Source organism: Rhynchophorus ferrugineus, unplaced genomic scaffold, assembly GCF_030347505.1.
Source record: "Rhynchophorus ferrugineus isolate W39M unplaced genomic scaffold, kcgeb_rfMv2 rfM6, whole genome shotgun sequence".
In the NCBI taxonomy this organism is placed as follows: Eukaryota; Metazoa; Arthropoda; class Insecta; order Coleoptera; family Curculionidae; genus Rhynchophorus; species Rhynchophorus ferrugineus.
The window spans coordinates 13,731,236-13,753,862 of NW_027472585.1; the positions used below are offsets into that span (position 1 = coordinate 13,731,236).

Below are 22,627 nucleotides of genomic sequence, written 5' to 3' on the forward strand. Positions count from 1 at the left end.
TTGTTGGCTCGCTGACTTATTACAGTCTTGATGCTGAAGAAAAAAATGTTTTAACCAATAAAAAAATAATAATGGGCGAAATCTAAAGTTAATTTTCGTGGAAGAATTGCAGTTGTGAAACCTTTTATAGTGGAAGACAACATTAAACTGCTAGAATGTGGTATGTTCTGACGAATCATAGTTATTTTATTTCCTATAAACCCTCGTGTTTATGAATGGAGAACCCTATAAGAATATATATATATATATATATATATATATATATATATATATATATATATATATATATATATATATCCTCAATGATGAAGTTCTTGAAGAATCGTTATGGGAAGTTTCAGAGTAGAGAGTGAGGAGTAGGTTTCAATCAATAAAAATAATCATTGAATTAATTGGTGAATGATTTGGTATAAGAGTGGAATAACATCCCGTTGGAAACTATTCAGATACTCTACAAATCAACAACTCATTAATAATTAAATATTATATATATGTCAGTAAATTAATTGTTCAAATAATTAAAAATATAGTGTTGTATATTATATTCCGATATATTTAGAAACATTTAAAATATAAACGATATATATGTTGAAATAACATAAATTAAAATGAAATAATATATATATACATTTATTGTACGTATACAACTATGTAATAAGAGAAACAATATGCATCAATATCATTCGACTGTTTGTCATTCCTTTTATTCCATTCTTTTCAATCCGGTCCGCTATTCATACGCAGCAGGGCAAACGAATTATTGTACTAGTTTACTAGTTACGCAGATGGCGCTGACATACAGTTTCCTGTTAATTGCCAGGGCGGCTTTTGTCCCCGACAATTTTATTTAGTTCAATCGGGAGACTCAATCTGTAATATTGGCGCGCAATATGGAGCGTTTCCACTGTGCCGATTGCTTTCCTTCGAAATGGTATTTCATCGATCACTAGGCGTAACCGACTTGTATCACCGCTGAAATTATAATGAAACCTTTTGGTGCCCCGTTTAAGGATTGTGATACTTTCGACTATGCAAAGCTATATCTTATTTGATTAACGACTATTGGACTTTTTCGCTGAATAAATATGTCGCATAGAAAGTTACAGATATGAAGAATTGGCTAACAACTTAATAAATTAGTTATGCCATTGTTGTTGATTTTAATATAATGGAAATATTTGTCTTTAATTAATTACATCTTACATTAGATATGCTTCGTACAATCTTAATTTACAAATTAATTTATTACTACCGTTCAGTTGTACTTACACTAATACACAAGCAAGGTGAGTACGGTAACAGATCAATTGAAAAGTCCCCACCCTATCATAGTAAAACACACTTTTTTGGCAAAATTGGTTTTTTTAATTCAACATAATTCCCTTCAAGGGTGATTATATGATATATAATGTGACACTTATTATAGCGACCCTCCAACTTTTCAATGCCATTTTTGTAGTACGATTTGTCCTTTGCTTCAAAATAGGTCTCAGTTTCGACGGTCACCTCTTCATTCGACGAAAATTTCTTTTTTAAACGGTCCATTAACGTTATGTAATATCCGCTGTTGGTGGTCCTTCCTTTTTCAAGGAAGTCAATGAAAATTATTTCATGCGTATCCCAAAATACAGACGCCAAAACTTTGCTGGCCGACTGTTGCGTTTTCCCACGCTTTGGAGCTGGTTCATCGAGTGCCGTACACTCGGATGCTGTCGATAGGACTTCGGAGTGAAACGATGGAACCATGTTTCATTCACTGTCACATATCGACGCAAAAACTCGGGTTTATTACGCTTGGTCATCTTCAAATACTGCCCTGAATCATCAACTCGTCATTGTTTTTGGTCAAAAGTGAGTTCGGCACCCTCTTTGCACGGAACTTTCTCATACCCAAATATTCCGGAATGATGTGATGTACACGTTCAGTTGATATCCTTAGAGTGTCTGATATTTAATTCAAATTCAATTTATGATCATTCAAAATCATTTTGTGGATTTTTTAAATCTTTTTCTCGATAACAACCTTTTTTGTGCGTCCACTGCGTTCACCGCCTTCGGTGTTTATTTCACTACGCCTGAACATAGCATTCCAATCCTTGATGACTGATGTTGCTGAGGCAGTATCCGGAAACTAAGCATCAAACCAAGTTTTTGCTTCAACTGTATTTTTTCCCTTCAAAAAGCAATATTTTAAGAACACGCGAAATTCCTTTTGATTCATTTTTTTCACAATAACAAAAGTTGCTTCACTCAAAATGCTATAAATCACAAACTAATGATCCGACAGCTGCCAAATTTATACACGCATCTTTTGAGGGCTAGGGCTAACTAAAAATGCATATAATTTTAGTAGCGCCATCTATGTGTCAGGCCAGGGACTTTTCAATTGACTTGTTATTAATACATCAGTATGTATTTCCCAAATTAATATAAAGTTAATCTAGTTGCAGCTCTTCGTTGGTTACGTAGCGATAAGAATTGGTAATTAATCGGGTTTAATGTTTTAGTATAATCCCATATTTGTAACCCCCAAAAGACCCAAATTGGCTTTATGATTGACTGATCTCTTTGATTTTTGGTCAAGTTGAGTGTATCTTCCGACTAACCAGTACAGTTGCTTGACTTTGAGCCTAAACTGCTCTGCTTTTGCAAACATGATATTTGCAATTTAACGTAACATCAATATATATTGCGAGGTATTAAGATGATTCAGCTTGAAAAATCGGGTATCTATTAAGTGATATAATTAGGTTTTTGTCATTTCGCCGCGATCCAAAGCTAATATGGACAGATTTGGAGTTATCAAGCTGTATTTTCCAATCTCTAGTCCGTTTGTAGATCTTGTTGACCGCTATTGGTACTTTTTCTATAGCCTTAGTCAGAGATACAACCTTTGCCATTATAATTGTGTCGTCGGTAAATGTTCCCGGTACTGCTTCTTTTGCTGTTGGGATATCAGCAGTATAGAGCAGAAACAGAAGTCCCAATACACTATCCTGTGGAACACCAGCCGAAATAGATTCAAGTGTTGAGAAGGGGCATTCCACTCTCTCAAAGGGCATTCAATTTGTAGATTAATCGTAAATTATATACCCGGTCAAAATCTTGTGAGATATCCAGGGATATTGCAAGGCAGTATCTCTTTTCATGATTCTTTTCGTGCCTGAAAATTAGGACTGGAGTGAAGAAATATCGATGGGTGATCGAAATGAACTATCGATATTTAGATGCTCCGATATATTGATAACTTTTAATATATTTTTATATTGATATTTCTCTCCAAGACCAACAGCCCTAACATCCAGTGTTCACTAAAAATAGGTCACTTGTTTAGATAGATGGAGCAATAGTTTTCTGGCATACGGTTGCAAAATATCGAAGGCGTGTGAAAACCGTCATATTGCTTTAAACACGGTATCGCCATATTGCTAGAAATATAAGAAGTTACAAAAAATAATAGAAAATATTTTGCGTTAAATAGAAAAAATAATCAGACTACAAACAAACCCGTTATAACTGAGTTAAATTGAAAGGACCAACATATCCATCACATCGAATCGACGAAAATATATTACAGTTAAATGATTATTACTTACCATCTTCGGTAGCCTCTGAAACAAAAGAAAAAATTGATTAGAACAGTGCAATACTACATAAAAAGATGATAACACAATTCGTAACTTCTTTTTCAAATTCATATATCGCTCGAACTTTACGGAATAAGTTTAATGTCAGTTACAGAAAAGAAAAAAATTATTTTACAGTCATAATTAAGGAAAATATCGTAAGAAAAGGTTTTCTCGTATTTTTGGATGCCGAATTGGGTCGGTTATATTTACTCTGAATGAATATTTTCGCAAGTTTTTTCCCCGTGGGAGAAGTAGAAAAGTTTTGGGTGTTTTCGGAATCTAGATTCATGTAAACTTACCAAATTGAATGTATTTTTATTGAATATCAGTGGTGAATTAAAATGAGCTCAAGTTTAGTTTTCTCGGGCAGTGTTTGCATAATATACGAATACTTTTACATGAAATAAATCTAATGTATTAAATATATTTTATAGTTCAAAGTGATTAATGTATTTAGCTAAAGAGACCTTTTCCTATTCATATATTTCACTTCCGCTTTATTCTTGCTTGATAATTTCTCTTTATTATTGAATTTTCTATTTATAGCCAAGTAAAAGTGCACGGTTTTTCCAATTCTTCCATTACTATCGGTTTATATACGGAGATACCTAAATGTAGTGTTCTTGTGTTTGAATTGACAGTCAATTTGAGAAGTTACTTCTGAATAGTTTTGCTTTTATCCATTATCAGTTCGTATTCTGCTAGTATAATATTATATCTCTTTAAAATTTTCTTCTTTTTAACATATTTCATCTCTAAAATTAATCAGTTGTTATTGTTACACACTACTATGGTACTTTGGTTGGGGTTTGAGGCATTTAATTTCATATTGTCTGGTAACGACACTGGTATTGATCCTGTATATTTCTTGATTTAGTCCTGCAATTTTATCGTTTACACCTCTTTCTTGTAGTGTTGAATACCTTTTCTAAATTCTAAAGGTTTGATATATGCGCGTTTTTGTGGTCACACTTTTTAAATTTTTGTTTTACAAAATATATGGTCTTGTATACTTTCTCCGTTTCAGTGTTCGCTATATATATATATATATATATATATATATATATATATATATATATATATATATCTACCGATTGTGGTAAAAGTAATTAATATCGAATCACTTGTTTCATTGCGTTATGATGAATATAACGTTTTATCACTATTATGCCTTGTGAAGTTGATGTTTATTATCAATCCTGCACCCATATTGCCAGGGTAGATCTCTGGTATCCAATGACGAATGTTTCAACACGGCCTGATTCGAAGAATTTTAATGAATTTTAGTTTATTCAGTTGGGTATTGGTATGATTAGGATAAATTCAATTAATGACATTCACGACGGTAGTAAATTAAGAACGTTCATTATGTGGTGATGGGATTTGACCAGGCTAAACTTGCAGTAACAATATTGTTTTTTGTATTTCGCTGGTCATCACTATCGTTAGCATGTGCGTTAGCTTATCGCACGTTGGATTAAGTTCGACGACCAAAGTTGGGTCGTGTTCTCCTTGTCATTATTAATGATAAAATAAAGAAAATTTTCGAGCACTTAATTTGTAACTGAAGAACAACAAATGTGAAATATTTATCTACATTTGTATGAAACACAAATAGTTATAAAGTATTATCAATCGTGGTTTGAAAATACTGGCCGGTTATTGTAATCAGTATTAGATATATTTAGTCACAAAAATAATTCCCAACGCACTCATAAATATTTGACAACCAACAAAAATGTCGATCACTTGTGATGATTAGACAGTGATAGTGACACTTCATATAGGTGTTTCAAAACAAAATTGTTCTTTCTACTATTTTTCTCGCAATTATTTCATATTTTGCTCACCACATAAACCTTCCCAGGGCTTTTAGAAATATTTTAAAACCAAAATTAGCCAAATCGGTCCAGTCGTTTTCTAGTGTTAGCGAGACTAACGAATAACAAAAATGCGAAATAAAAAAACTAACAGTTTCTTGACATTGTTATCGATTTATAAAATAATTTAATGCCTTACTTATTAACAAAACGCCGAAGGTGTCAAATTTCGATTGGTATACGCGTTATCGTACAAAACGTTTCCTACAATTAATTTTTGCTGTGCTCCGAGCGTCTAATAAAATATTTTCGGCCGACGGCGGTGTAGATAATGCGATAAGATCGATCGCGACTTGTCGTGAGCCATACTTCGCAAACAGATTTGAAATAGGGTCGGTGATTTTTCCTCGATACCGACTCAAATTTATGAACGTTGATGGTGTGCTTATGCGTTTTTTTGTTCTCTGTTTTGATCGACTGTTTACGTGCTGTTTTTTTTATGGGAAAAACGAGCGGGATATGGAAATGTCGGGAAAAGGATCGACGCAGTCATTCTGGGTTAGTAATTTTAACATTGAGCTGGAAATACGTAAGAATGTTTAACTCGTAAAAATATTCCGAACAATTGTTGGAAGTAGAAAAGTGAGTTTTATTTGTTTTATTTTCTCTATTCTTGGTACTTGGAATTACATGTGGTACTTCGATATATTAGACAAGACAAATCATAATGTACCTAATTCCATAATTAGAATAAATTGGGTTCAACGTACCGTTATAATGTGCAATTTCTAACTCACACATGTCGATCGACAAGTATCCTGATAATTTGTGAGATTTTTAAAGGTTTGTATCTGTGGGTAACCCTAGCAACTCATAAACAACTCTTTATTCCACTGATAAATTTCAGATATGAGAAACTGCTTACATCACTAAAAGTAGTAAGTTAGAGTAGGAGTATTTACTCGAATACGTATTAAATCTTCAAACGAAATATTTTGCCCAAGGAATGTTGAACATGAAATGAATGAATACCACTAATTGCATTAATCAATTAGTACATTTATTAAGTATTTCATAATCATAAAATGAATCACTATATTTGTTTTGAAACAAAAATGGCATGCACATATTTTTTAATTAATAAAATGCGTATCATAATATTAAATATTATGCTTAACTGGAAATATTCTGTACCTAAAGCAGAGAACATATATGCGATTACAAAATATTATATTACTTTGATAAACATAAGTAAAGTATTAAAAGGTTTGTGAAGCTGTGTAATAATTGGGTGAAATTACACGCGTGCTATTTGAAGGATAATATACAATATATAAGCCTGGAGGGTAGTGTGTGGTTTGTATTAATAAAAATTAATAAAAAACTATATAATATCATTATATTATTAGATATTGTGTTGCCGAAGACCTAGAAAATGAACGCAAGAGGAATTGTCGTATTTTATATAAGAGCGACTTAAATAAAGGAAGATATAAGGAAATATTTTCATTACATAATGAAAGCATCAATGAATAATATTCTGATTCAATAGGAACATAACGCAAATCCCTTGAAGCTAAATCAGGAGGGTAGAGCAGTTTATATGCGCTACAAATAAAGAATTTTCAATAAAACGAAATAAACTCAATCAAGCGACAAGGAATAACCGCCAGATCGATATATAAAAATAAACAAATGAGTCTCTGTGTATGTGTATGTTATCAATTATTTTGATGACAAACTGTGTATGTTATCAATTATTTTGATTATATACTTTATACACCTAAGTTTTTGAAAATCAATAGTTAATTTAATGATTATAATTATATTAATTTAATATACATTTCTAAATTGTAAAAAATAAATTACCTAATTTTGTTCGTTGTTATATATCTAATTTGTTCGTTATATAATATACATGCTAATGTCAATTATCATATATTGTCCCAGTTTTCATATATCAACATGCATTTCTTCATTCATTATGCAATATTTATTTTATAATATAAAAGCAAAGAAGGATCATGTATAATTATAGATGATGCTCTAAAGTTATACTAAGTACTACGAAGTACTTATGATTCTTTGTTATAATGTTTAGTGGTGTAATAATTCAAACTTATTTATACCTTGTTAATTATTGGAACTTAATGAAAATCTGTTTTAATTTAAATACCTTATAAGAAAGTTAGTCAGTGTTAGCTCATGAGATAGTTATTTTAGTATGTTTTATATACAGACGTTTATTTATTATTGTTATATATCAAATACATTTTCGATATTGAAGTCGCGGTGAAAACAAGTTTTAGTAATATATAATTTTACAAATTTTATAAAGATCCCCTTTAGAGTGTTATGAGAGAACTATTATTAACTTAATAGTTTGTAGTTTCTTAGGGCGGATGGCTTATAATGATGATAATGTCATATGGTAATGACGTAAAACTCCATCTCACATTTTAAAACCTAATCTTCTATTTTTACTTTTAAATACAATGAATATAAAACTCATTTAATTGGGTTAACACTATTTGTAGAGAAATCTAAATTAATGAAAAGCTGGCAATTAAATAATTAAACATAAAATCATTTAAGCGAAATCAAAGCCAAAATTAACAGACGTGAACAAATTTCGCACGTAAAGTCGCAAAAAGAGCGTGAAAGAGATGTGCTAACCGAAAAGTGGCAAATTAAAAAGTTTCCAAAATATTGCTAATTTCTTAATTAGAATAAATTCAGTGCAGGTACATGTACCGTCATAACGTGCAACCTAGAAACACCAAAACGCGGCGACACAAAAAATATTACGGCAAATATTACTTTTTCCAGCTTAAACGCGCCAATTTTCATTCGAATCAGGTTCGACGAAAAGTTTGCCGACTAGTGCGTGCGAGCTTATACGAACGGAGGCTCAAAGCTCGCGCATAAAAAAGCTTTTATTTAATTACCTCGCATGACTATTATAAATTCCGAAAGGCTGAATCGTTACAAATTATCTAAATTGTGTTTCGGGTTTGATATTGCGCCATAACACTTTCGCTTTATCGGTCGTATGTAAGTTTCAGTAATTATCACTGCCCCGGAGGTGTTTATTATATGAAATAAATTAACGGTTTAGTACAATGTCACGTATGATATTCGACTATCACTTGCAACAATCACTAAGTAACCTCGAGGACTGTAATAGGAATCACAACAATATTGATTTATAATAATCATATGCTAGAGAAAGATTATTAAAATTACCTTTATTTTAAGATTATTAGTGAGATTGCTAAGATTTTACTAAAAATAAAAACAAAACAAATCGCCGAGTTAATAATAGACTGCTACCAACAGAAAACAATTGAGATTTATCAATATAACCTAAATTTGCCCAGAATCGATTCGTCGATAGTGACTATACTGTATGACCGTAATTGAAATAAGAATTTTTAAAATAATACTAGAACTTTCATGCAATTGAAGTGAGTGAGAATTCCATACACACTAATCATGAATTGCAGTAGAATATTGAAGAAAACCAATTAAAGATACTATCAATATAACACAATATCAGAAAATTCTTTATATAGCCAATTCAAAACAGTAATGACACACGTGACCAATATGTGTCTGTCAAAAGTTGTAAATTCGTTTTACAGTTATTTCTCATTTTATTCTATTTAAAAAGAGATAGAACGCTTTTAGAGAAGTTCGAACATGTAACTGAATGAGCCCGTAAAAGTTATCCGTCTGCAAAATTCTTCAAACTATTATAATTACGGGTTATAAACCGGCAAACATTATTTTAATGCTTTGTTTTAATAAATTTGAAATCGCCGCGGTTTATAAAAACATATTTTTTCGCGCGTTGCAGCTGCACTGAATATTAGTACAGACACGGACACTAAAATCTCTATAATCTCTAAAAATAAGAATTAAATATAACTTTAAATTCACCAAAAAGAAACCGTGTTTATGCGAAACAGGTGACGAATCAAGATCAGCTTGATGTTTCCTGATGAAACATAATTTAATACAATTATTTCAGAGAAAATTGTTAGTCTGGAAACTATCCATAAAAAGCCAGAAGATATACAGCTATTTGAGGGATGTAGAACATCCGTTCATACATTGTTGGGTAATATAGGATTTAAGTGGCGTAAAGTTAAGCCACGAAGGAACTTTCAGAGATTGTTTTTAAAAGAATACAATTTTTTAAAACATATAACAAAACCAAGGAAAAGTTGTTATATCAACTCATATATTTAAATATTTCATATTTAAAAATGAAATGGGCATGAATATTTCAGTATATACATTGGGTTGCTCATGGCAAGCTGGTAATAAATATATAAAGGTAACGAAAGTTGATGGAAAAATGGAAACATTGGAAAAACTATCGATTAGGTTTTGTTAGTCATAACATTTATTCATTGCAGACTTATAGCTCTTCATACTGGAAACAGGAATGGTTTTATTCCTGGTGTAGAATTAGTGTTTCTCTAAGTTCAAGATAAACTACCATGAAGGAATGTACCATAACTTGTCTTTGCAGTAGTTTGAAAATCGGGTTTTCAAGAAATTGGAGGAACCATTGTTATTGTTATGTACAATGCACCATATCATATATACAGTACGTTGGTGGAGAAAAATGGCTTTAAGTACCTAAAATAAGTTTCGAGGAAACCATGTTAAAGAATAAGCTATTTCAAATTGTTACTCGGTAAATATAAATGAAATATTTAATTGCAATTTATTTAATTTACTTTTTAGAAATAAGCCTGAGAAAAGATACATGGTAGATCAGATTACTAAATGTTATGGCCACAGTGTATTACGTCTTCTCGATCACTGTATTTTTAATCCATTTGAGTTGATATGGGGTATTGCAAAGAATTATTACAATAGATATTCAGGTCGAGAAAGATATTGGAACTGTCTGGGTTAATAGAAAGAGGCTTTGTCGAAAATAGCACCTTCGGTTTGTGTGAGCTCGATCAGACACATTGAAGAAGAAATTGACTAATGGTAGAGTCTTGAGCAAGTTTTTGATAGATTTGAAATAAACAGCTTGGTTATTAACTTGACTAGTGTTTCTGAAAGTGACAGTGTTTGAATAAAACTTTACGAATATTGGTTTATGATTCAATGCTGACAATTGCCAAGACAGGGTGATGAAAGAGGAAACAACTAATGGTTATTATACAATTAATATTCTTTAATTGTAGTAAATTGTATTATACAGCCTGAAAGCTTTATGAACATGTGGGTTATTATTCAAAATATTTGGTTAAAAAGTATAAGGAGAGAACTAATACTAACTATTTTGCAGATATGGCAAATACATTAGTAGAATGCAGTGATTTTAATGTAGTTTTATCAAGAAAGATGTATACAGGCAATAACAGGAGAAACCAAGGAGAAATATAGTAATATCTTAATGACTTTACAAGGAAATATTGCATCGAAGGAAACAACAACTAAGCCTAAAACATAAATATGCTCTCTAATGAAAGTAAAATACCTTACTGAGATATACAATTGTTAATTAGGCGAATTAGTCTTCGGGGGATACCACTACATAAAAAGCGCCTAGAACTCTATTTCATGTGTGTGGTGTGGAAATAGTTCAATGTTTATATAATAAAACAGCTCTAAGCTAGAAAATATTTTGGCTTTAGAATTAATTGTAGTCTTAAGTTCTTCGATTTTATATGCACTAGATCTACTATAATGTTAAAATAAATTATAATGCATAACATTTTTGTTTGATTATATTATTTAGATTATAATTTTGTTATATGTCAGGGCCAATATGTACTAAAACTTAGAGATGCTGCGGTAATGTTGCGACGTTTTGACAGGTCGCTACTGTTTTGAATGGACTATATATTATATTGGAATAGTTCCATTATATGGAATTCTACTATGGCGTACTTCTAGTAAGTTTAATGTAACCATCATTTAAGGCCTATAAAATAAAACTTCTTAATGTGTCTCTAATGAAGTGATTTTCTATTAGGATTCTAAAGAAGTGCACCTTGCAAAAGTAATTGTATTTAATATATCGAAATAGTGTTAGCCCATGTGCTTGCTAATTTGCTAAATGCATGACCTGATAGTGAAGTGTGTAAGTTAAAACTGTTACTGTCGTCTGGTCTGAATAATGCATATAGAGTAAGATTTAGAATGTTTGCATGGGAAAAAAGTATAAAATGTCCGCTAGGTAGATGTTGAACCCACAGTAATGTAGTAATAAATAATAAAAAAAGGTCTCACCACGCTACTGGAAAACATGTGTATGGCTTATGGCATCCTGTTAAGCATTTGTTATGGCAATTTGTTAACAATTTTTCGAACAGGAATTATAATTACTCATAGACATATTCTTTATTCGTTTCAAATTTGTATTGGCTATAATAACTTACCAATGTGAAATGACATCAATAGAGAGAGATACATGCCAGGAAACTTGCTTCATAAACGCTACTGTTAACTCAATTTAGCAGAAGGCAACTATAACAGGGGGGTTCCAAAATTCTTTCTTTCCATTCTTTCGCAATGATTTTGATGAACTTTTATGAAATACATTATTATGAAAAGTTGTTTTTTTTAACATGTTATAGGTAAGTTTAATCATATCTTGAATGGGGCAAAACCCGGTGGCGGTGTAGAGATTGGGGAACTAAAGTTAGATCGAATAATAAGTTTTAAGAAAAAATATATAACTGCTTTCAGAGTTGGAACAATGTAGTAACAAATATATGTATATAAAAGGAATTGTTCGGTAGAAGACAGAAATAGAAGATAAAACAAATTTTATAAATTAAATGGAAACAGGTACGGTAACATTAGTATAAAGTGAAGAAAAGATAATAATACAATAAGAAGTAAAATTAGTTAAAATGAGGCTTAAATATGTAATTAAAAACGACATTAAAAAAATTAGAAAGTATTTATTGATCAATTTTAAAAATAATTGATCTTAGCATTTTTATTAATGGCCAGCAGTATAGATCCTTGGAATTTATGAGCAGAGTTGATAAAACTGCTAGGCTATAACTATATATATATATATATATATATATATATATATATATATATATATATCTGCGACTCTGTGTCATTATTTAGATAATTTATATAGTAGCCGCCATAATAGCCGTAATAGAAAAGGATTACTCTTTTGGTACCAAATTTTGGAACTACCTAGAAGAGTTAGGTAGAGCTTCGAAGTGTGGCTTACCATTAAAATCAAAATTCACTACTACTCCTAAAACAATCATGCCTTTTAAAATAAGCGAAATGTGCACCAAGAATATTACAAATTGATTTGCGTCAAAAATAAATTTTCCTTGGAATAAGTTTGGAACTCGTATACCATTCGCTGCCAAATATACCATAGTAAATTCTACAGAGAAATTTAGTAGTGTACGTAGTGTTCAAGATGTTATAGCGATGATTATGAAAATTATGATATTCATATACCAGAATATATTTTTATATTATTATATAGTTTAGTGCATGGCTGAACGTATATAATTAATATTGAACAGAAAAAGGGTATCAAATAAGGTTAACCAAGCAGTTTTTTTTTCAAAAAGTGAGGTATTCAGTAACAAGGTCCTAAAGCAATTTCTCAACGCCTCATCGTTTTTCAGAAATGCCAGAATGAATCGAGGAAATGCCACACGGCTCGGGATTTAATTAGATTCCTACTCATTATATTCCTCTGGGCTTCCTTAAATTCCCAAAATTATTACATAAAATCCGTGCAAAATTATCCTCAATATCGCACGAGTAAAGAAACTAGTCAAGTAAAAAAAACTGTATATTGTAACTGTAGTAATAATTATAATAATATATGCATTTAATATACAGTCACTTTTATAGAGATTTATAAGACAATAGTGAATTGCATAGCTTAAATATCATGTAATAAATAAATATTAACAAGACGAGCTAAGGAGTCCTAGCCGAATGTTCAACGATGAGTTACATAAAATAAAAACAAAATTATGTTAATTACCTATTGCAGCTACGGAACACAGTAACTTACAAACGAAAGTCGTCTGAATAATAAAGAAATTTATTTTGAAACAGAAAGCCAGGTAAGTCCGATAACACAGGCAGTCTTCTAAGCCGTAAAATAATGAATTGTCTTGATTACTGATGAAAATTTAAAATGCTCCATTGTTCGGCCATCTAGCAGAATTAGAACTTTTACTCCACGGGGGCATCAGCTGTAAATATGGCGACGACGTAACTTTTTATGAGCATATTATTTTTAAGAAAAGCTGTTGTTTCAAACCTAGATGTTTATGTACAGTATACAGTTACTTTTATTTCAAGACAATAGTGTATGCTCAACAGTCAATTGATATCAGTTTCGTGAATCGCTAATATTTTTACAACAACTTATCAATGACTATAATTAAACCAGCATTCCGATTAATATTAAATAAATTAATAATTCAAGTAACTCAACATGTACTACAAATCCATGGGAATATTTATAAAATAATTTTAAGTTTCAACAAAAATCTGCAAGAATTACGTCACTCTCCTAGGTCTTAAAAATTTCAACCTATTGGAATTACAATTACAGAATTACGTTAAAATTTTAAATAAAACTGGTAAGTATTGAACAATATTAATAGAGGAATTACAGTTTTTTCTTCTAGTAAGCATTTCACGTTTTTAATAAAAGGGTTAATTTTTAATTGGATAATTAATTAAAACTTTAAATGACGTACGGCGCAGCAGACGATACCATTCAACCACGCCCTAATAAGTCAGAACTGAGCGTTAAAACGCTCGTTACCAATTTTAATCAAGACGATAAATCAGCCGGCTTTCCATATTTCACAAAAATTCGAAATCGACCTACGCCGCCCCAGCCCCCCGCGCGCCCCCCTTCGGTAGGCCGCGGCGCGTCCCGTATCTCTCCGGCCAATTTATTTGGATGACGTCTTTAGTGGCGGTATTTAAAAAGAGCGCGCGGCCCCACTCCACACCTACCCCCCCGGCCCCGCGGTCCATAATGAAAATTCATTCTTTCCGGCTAAATTAATAACTTTCGAAAGTTGCAGCGCATAAATCCCCGGTACCGCCATCCGGCACAATACTTGCAGAACAGATTAGACAAATTTATCTTGCGGCCGTGCAAATTAGGCGAATTTTAATTTTCCGGGATTTCGTTGGATTCCTGTCGAAAATTAAATATTTCTTCCGCTTCCGTTCCGGGAACGGCCTCGGGATATGTACGGTCCCTCTGCGTCGACGACCCCAACAAATTTTCGAAAAATTGTCGGTGCTCTATGTTGTGTTACTTTTTTTGCAAGTGAAGTATAAAATCGTCAAGAAAATAATTATGAAGAACGTAATAAATAGCATAGCTTACCTTACAAAACGCATACGGTATCGTTTCTTACAGGCCTCGATATTTTTCAGAATAAATATTACCAATAGTTAACCATAGTCTACTCAAAATTACAGAGAACTCACATCATAAATTTGTTTAATGTATTTCTTGTCGTAATTTGTAAATTCGTTCCAGAATCAGACAATACTTTCCTTCTCATATCATTCTAATTAAAGTGATAAACAATGCTGTATGTTACGTTCGAACATGTAACCGAATCAACCTGCAAAAATCTTCAAAATGTTATATAACTACAGGGTATAAACCAGTAAAACTTGTTTTAACGCTTTGCTTGTTTTGATAAATTTCAAATCGCTGCTTATTATTACTCTGGTTGAAAGTTCCGAAGCCGTACAGAACAGATTGCCTCCCTTATCGGTTACTTACAATAGGAAAGAGATATTGGAAGCACTCTCTTGCCACAAAAATCGTTAGAGAGGTTTTTACTGTTAAATTACAGTACTAAAAATATTTTTACTGTTAAATGTAATGTTTTTACCGTTGTATGCGGTGCGTTCACTGAAATAACTTAAAAAATGAAAAATATACCCTTAGATACGAAACTACGTGGTGGATGATAAAGGTCAGCCTGAGGTTAGCTCTATCACAGATCAAATATATGAAATGTATAAAAAGACTGAGTAGTTTTTTTCAATATAAATTAATTATTATTATTATAATTTAATAGAGTTATTTCAGATGAAATTGTTTGCAATTGTTTTTGCTATTAAAAGAATACAATGTTTAGAGGCTTATAAAAAAATCAAGGAAAACCTATTATTTCAGTATGTTTATTTAGATGACACATGGATATTTTAGAAAGGGTCTATATACCCATTTATTACTAATGGCAAGTTGATAATAAAAATAGTATTAAGAGAACAAAAGTTGATGGAAAAAGATAAACGTTGGAGTAATAATTGATTAGGTTTTATTAGTCACAACATTTATTAATAATTCATTGTAGATATATTATTTTTCATATTGGAAACAGGAATAACACCTTCGGTTTGGATGAACTCGATCAGACATATCGAAGAAGAAATTGACAAATAATGGAATTATGCACAAATGTTAGATATATTTGATATCAATAGCTTATTTATTCACATAAATTAAACTTAAATGAATGCTGGCAATTTTTCAAGCAGGGTGATAGGAGTGGAAACAATTAAAGGTGAGTGTATAATCAATATACGGTAACTGTAGAAAATCTTGTTGTAGAGTGTGAAAGATTTATGTACACAGACATGTGTGTAATTTCACAGAATATGCGGATAATAACAGAACAAATTAAGGAAATATAGGGTAATATCAAAACATATTTACTTGGAAACACTGTAGTGAAGGAAACAACAACAAAGAGTAAAAGGCAAATATGCTTATTATAGATTAGGCCTCCACGAGATACCACTACATAAAAAACGCGTCTAGAACTCTACATCAAAAAATGTAAAAGAGTTAAATGTAAATATAATAAAATACAAACCTAACCTACAAACTATTATGACAGGTACAATAATGTGTGCCCTTACTATCAGGCCTCATTTCTTATATATTTTTATCAAACGTATATGATTATATATCATATTTTTTAGTGACCACTAGAAAACATGATATTAATATTGATATATACAAATTTAATATACCCTACCAATACCCTACCAGTGTTGGATAACTAATTATATTTTACATTATCTACCATTATACGAGCTTTGTAGCCAATCATACCCTGGTAATTTTATTGATATTGTTACATCTAGAAATACAATTTTTATTTATAGTTTAATTTTAGTTACATTTTCGAATTTTATTCCATTAATATATAGTACACTAACAGATACTTAATTAATTATTCGTCTCAGCTTCACTACAATTTGTTCACTTCTCCGATTCGCCATAAAAATCTAGGGTTTCGTTATTTCATTCGAATTTCACAATAATATTTAGTAAATTAATAAGAATATTAAAACATAACCATAGAATTAGAAAATAATAAACACATTACATCAGATGTGGACTACCGTAATGCCCATGCGTAGAACGAAACACTCTATACTTCATTCACTTCATATTATTGAACCGCATATTATTCTAACTTTCCTTCTCTGTAAGATTGTGAATACTTACGAGTCTTTTAATATTTCTTTGGTAAGGCATGACGCGGGAATACCAGCAAGTCGGAAATAATCACTAATAGTCCATTGAAAAATATGTTAATCGGCAAAGAAATAAAAAAACAAAGAGGAAAAAATCAAGCCAAAGAAGAAACATTATATTAGAAAATATACCAAATTATAGACAATAAACGAACGAGAAAAGTACGAAGAAAGAAATGTTGTATCCAAGGCATGCATTTATCATGAACCTAGTCCTGAAATACCAAACATCGTTCAAAATAGTTGTAAGACAGTAGCTAATCATATTGATACGTTTAAGCTTTTTACTAAATCTGTACATAATAACCAATAATTAGTTATGACTTATTAAAATATAGTGTTTTTGAAATATATTTATAAAAATATATTAAATATAATTGTATAGTTTAGGTGTTATATGATAAATACTTTCCAACTAAGCTGTAAGTTATGCAATATCAACAAGACGTGCTAGGAAGTCCTAGCCGAAGTTTCAACAATGAGGCACATAAATAAAAACAAAATTATGTTAATTATCTATTGCAGCTACGGAACACAGTAACTTACAACGAAAGCCGTCTGAATAATAAAGAAATATATTTTGAAACAGAAACCCAGGTAAGGGACAAGCAGTCGTGTAAGCCGTAAAATAATGAATTGTCTTGATTCCTGCTGAAAAGTTAAAATGCTCCTTTGTTCGAGCATCTAGTAGAATTACAACTTTTAGTTCACGGAGGCACCGGCAATTTTAATAGCCGAAATCTAGCTATCAACTGTAAAAATGGCGTCGACGTAACATTTTTATGAGCATATTATTTCTAAGAAAAGCTGTTGTTTCAACTTTTGATATTTTAAAATATTTTATGCATTTTTTAACAACAAAAATTTATGTTGCAAACAAAAAATAATATTATTGCATGTCTTTTAAGGGCTATATTTTATTCTATATTTTAATTTTATGAAGTAGTATATAACCTATGAAATAATAATATTCGAAAGCTAGTTTCAGTCACCTCAACCATCTGCTGTGCTGTTGCTTAAATCCAAGTATACACTGTCAATATTTAGGCAAATTAGTATAAAACAAATTGTACAAATAAAAAAAGCGAATAATAATATGAATTTTCCACGCAGACAAAAATTTCAAGAGCTTTGCGGCAGTAGCAGATAAACATTTATACTTAAAGGCTTTTATTAATATTACAAAATAAGAAGCAACAGTAGAAAATGCAATAAATATAAAACTAAAGATTTATTAATCATTGTTTAATTAGAAAATGGAAAAATGAGTAGTACTTTGATAAATATTGTTAAAATTTACTTAAGTATTATAATAATATATAGTGGTCAAAATTTGACTACGATCGATTAAATTTATCATGTTTCTCATATAATACAGTAAAGGTAATAATTTTAAAATGATATTGATTACTCAACTGTTTTGAGAATATATTCAACATAACATCGTAAATATATTTTATATATAATATTAATTAAACTAATATATGAGTATATTTATATATTAAAATAATTATCACTAACTATTTTAAAATGCATTTAGTTAAATCTAATTTCCATAGGTTTCAATAATCAAAAAAGTGCTGATAAGTTTAATTTATTAGACCCATGAACAATTTGAGAGCATTAAACATAGATGATCTCTACATTTATGTTATAAACATAAATAAGGAATAATGATTAAGTAACACATATTTGTATATTACAATACGGAAAAAATGAATAAAACAATTTTGAAGTTGATATTTAAATTTAGTATTTATGTTAAAACAATAATGAACACAACTAGGTAATTTATATTTTTACAATTTAGAAATGTATGAACAAGTTGATAATTAAACATGAAATTAATTAGAAATTAATACCAGTAAAATTTACAGAAACATTTTAAAAACCTTTGGAATTAGTTCTAGTACAATGATGTATTATATCTCCAAAAATACTTTGACTTTGAATACTTTTGATTCATCTTATTCTCGAATTGTGTTAATCTAGGTGGAGATGAAATTTTCACGTATATCGGGTTTTTCTTTCACAGCTGTATATAGATTCAGATAAAGCGGACACATTAATTTCTTCTTTCTGCAATGAATATAAAATGTAACTTTTACATGAAATTCTTAATCGGTTCTTTTATCTACACTGGTCAAAACTCTTAATAGTTCTAACAATACTGGAATAATCGAAAGTAACACAAAATCTTTAAAAAAAAATTGTTTAATAATATTTTACATAAGACATTCAATTGTCGTTTTAATATCGTTTCAAATATAGAACTTAGTGTTTTGCGTCTGTCCGGTCAAATGAAAATAAAGCTTAAAATATTTGTTTATATGTTTTGTGTCACCGAACTGACGACTATTTCGTATTAATGAAATTTACTTATTAATAGCGCATATTACACAAATATTTTAGGTCAAAATTATGCCTTTATACAAGCTTTAATCGTGCTTGTTTTCCCCAAAATAAGACAAAATTTACTCTAAGCTGATTGATATATAGATATGCTCAATAGCTTTGTATATACATGAAAAATGTGCAAACATTAATTTATAATCCTCACATGTAATCTGGTGGTTTTTATCCTATTTTCTAAAGGGTATTAGTTTAGCTCCCAAGCATTTGTCGATGACAAACAACAAACGATTACAAAACGTTTACTATCCGTTTTTAGAACCCCATTCCGACAATACCAGAGGCGAGAATAATGGTCCCGCTAGTGTTGTTAACGTGTCCGTTTCCATTTACTACATTCCTGCGACTTAGCCGACTACTAATTAAAAAACCATACGGAACCGAAACGTAAACGCGAACGCGCGCACCTAATGCAGTTAGAATGGCGGGATGGACGCTGACTAGTTTGCATTATTAAAATTTAAAGCGCCCATAAATATCAGTGATATATCACATCTTATTCCTGCTGCTGGAGAATATTTTACGATGTTTGGCCGAGGGATTTGGCTAACGGCGAAACCTGGCTACAGCGTTTAAAATTTAAGGTCGGCGTGGTATGATTTAAATCGCAGCTAAAGCCGCGCGAAACACGCCATTCACATTTTTCTATCGCGTATAAATTTTCCAACGCTACAAGCTCGATTTAATAGCTAATTTTCTATAACGGCTATATAAAACTGTATTTTCTCTCTTTTTTTTTAATACAGTGAACATATACTATATAGAGTGGGCGTTGATGGGCAAGTGTTAGTTGAAATACGTACGAATTACTTTTGTATATATATATTTATACGTCCATATATAATTTACGTTGATTTTGTTTGATCTGGCCCAAAAAAACCAGGCGGTGGAATGCATGACGCATACCTGGTTGCGGAGATTTGCCCTGACGTGACAAGTTGGACCGGGTTATGTGGGATTTCCTCTGGGCTTACCAATACACTAAACGGAAACCGCCTCACAGTAGACCCCTGTGGGTCAATACTGCAACTGGATTAAATTTGGGGATATGGCACTCGCTAATCGGGCAGCAGTTATTGGGCACGGGGACCTGGCAAAATAACAGATGGTGAAACTAACTATTGATTCGCGAACTTGAGTTAACGCACGACTGGATACTGTCGTATGGAGGCCAAAGTTATGACTGCAGGGACGCCTGGAAAAGGGGGTGGTTAACGTTGACGTGGTGCTAAACTCTCAGCATGTCAATCAGCTCGCGAACAAGCGTGTTTTCAAAAGAACTTGAACTGAGTTGTTGTTTGTGGAATGATAATAAAATAAATGATAATGAGATATGAAGTGCTTGATTTCTAGAGTGTCAGTTTCCCTATGAATTTGATTATTTCTGATAAACCATGGAGCGTTTAAGATTCTCCTGAGAAGCTTATTTTGGAAAACTTTTGGTTGTAACAAACTATCCGTAGAGGAGTATGGACTGAATTAACATCTTGTAAAATAAGCATTTGATGGAGATGGAAAGTCTGCTAGAAGGGCAGATCAGAGAAGATAGCAGTTTCGCCTTTTCCCGAACCTTTCTAGATTGCTGGATCTGGAAAAGCCAACCGAACCGTCGGTCGAAGTGGAGTACGCGACGTTATCCTACCATTGAATTCTTGTGGTATCAGTCTTAAGTTGCGAGGCGTCCAGTTGGTAACGCTTCTTATATATATATATATATATATATATATATATATATATATATATATATATATATATATATATATAGAGAGAGAGAGAGAGAGAGAGAGAGATAACTGAGTTCAGAGTCAAACAAGAAGAAGCAACTGAACTAACTAAGCTATTGCGGAAATTGGGAAACAAGTTTTGAAGCTGATACGGACTTATGATATTTCACTCTGGGGCTGCACCAGCCTAATTAATAGAAATATTATTACCCAAAGATTCCAAAAAAGGTACTGCGAGGTATTGTTGATGTTCCATGGTACCTTTGTAATAAAAATGCGCATAAGAACCTGAAGGCAGAAACTGCCAATAACGTTATCAAGGACTATGACCAACAATTTTAACAAAGGTTTCAACAGAACAGAAGTTTACGTGAACTTTGGAACGTTGGAATTATCTCAAGACCAGCGTAATATTTAATAATATGATTCGCAATTTATTATATAAAATTATCTTGTAAATTGTTAATACATATGTATATTTATATATTAAGTTATTTAATTGGTAAGCTCTCCAGGGTTTATACATATAAAACAGTGTACAAATATCTGAAAGAGAGTAGCTGATAATAATTGATAAGGTTCAGGAAATATATTATGTCATTGTACTAGAGGTAAATCTAAATATTAAGATTTTTATGTAAATTTTAGTGATATTAACTTCTGATTCATTTCGGGTTTCTTTTGTAAATGCCTTTCTTAACAAAGCAATAACCGAATATTGCAGGTAATAAATATATTAATTTCTATATCAAGAGTTAAAAATCAATGTTTTAAAAAATATTAAATTACAAAGTAGCTTCATATTAACAGTAAATTTGTAAATATTTTAAATCACTGATAAATATTAGGGTGTTTAACGATTAATGTGATAAGATATGTGATTATATGACATTTTACTCTTTGAACTTATCAATTATTTTTATTATTTACTTTATAGACATAAGTTTTAAGAAATCGATAGTTAATTTAATAATGGTATTTACATTCCTTTAATTTACATGTCTAAATTGTAAAAATTATATTACCTAATTGTGTTTGTCATTGTTTTTGTATACATAAAATATTAATGTCTAAGTGGTCTTATTGTCTATCTTAAGTGGTCTATTATTATATATTCTCTATTATAATATACAAACATGTATTATTTAATTTATTATTCTATATTTATGTTTATGACATAAAAGTAAAGAAAGATCAGGTATATTTATATTTGATGCTCTAAAGTTTGTGCATTTCCAAAAATAATCTTACTTGTGATACTTTGTTATAATTTTCAATGGTGTAGTAATGTAAACTTACCAATACTTTGTGGATTAATGAAGTTTTATGGACATTAGATATAATAAGATGCCATTTATAAAACGTTGGTGCGTGTTCTTGAGATAGTTATTGTAATAACTTCAAATATCAAATATGTTCAAAAATTAAATACATTTCTGACCTTGTATTGAAAATACTGCGAGTAAGATATATC

The 22,627-nt window shown here is 30.9% G+C and overlaps 1 protein-coding gene across 8 annotated transcripts in view; it reads right to left on the bottom strand.

Moving 5' to 3' along the window:
- Mp (collagen XV/XVIII-type protein multiplexin) overlaps positions 1-22,627 on the bottom strand; it is a 754,107-nt gene that overhangs the window by 47,712 nt on the left and 683,768 nt on the right. For 7 of the 8 annotated variants that reach the window (XM_076407452.1, XM_076407453.1, XM_076407450.1 and 4 more), the window contains one exon: positions 3,597-3,611. The exons of the other annotated variant lie outside the window; for it this stretch is intronic. In XM_076407452.1, the coding sequence (XP_076263567.1) occupies positions 3,597-3,611 (15 nt within the window). The remainder of the gene's footprint in view (positions 1-3,596; positions 3,612-22,627) is intronic. 8 annotated transcript variants of the gene reach the window in all.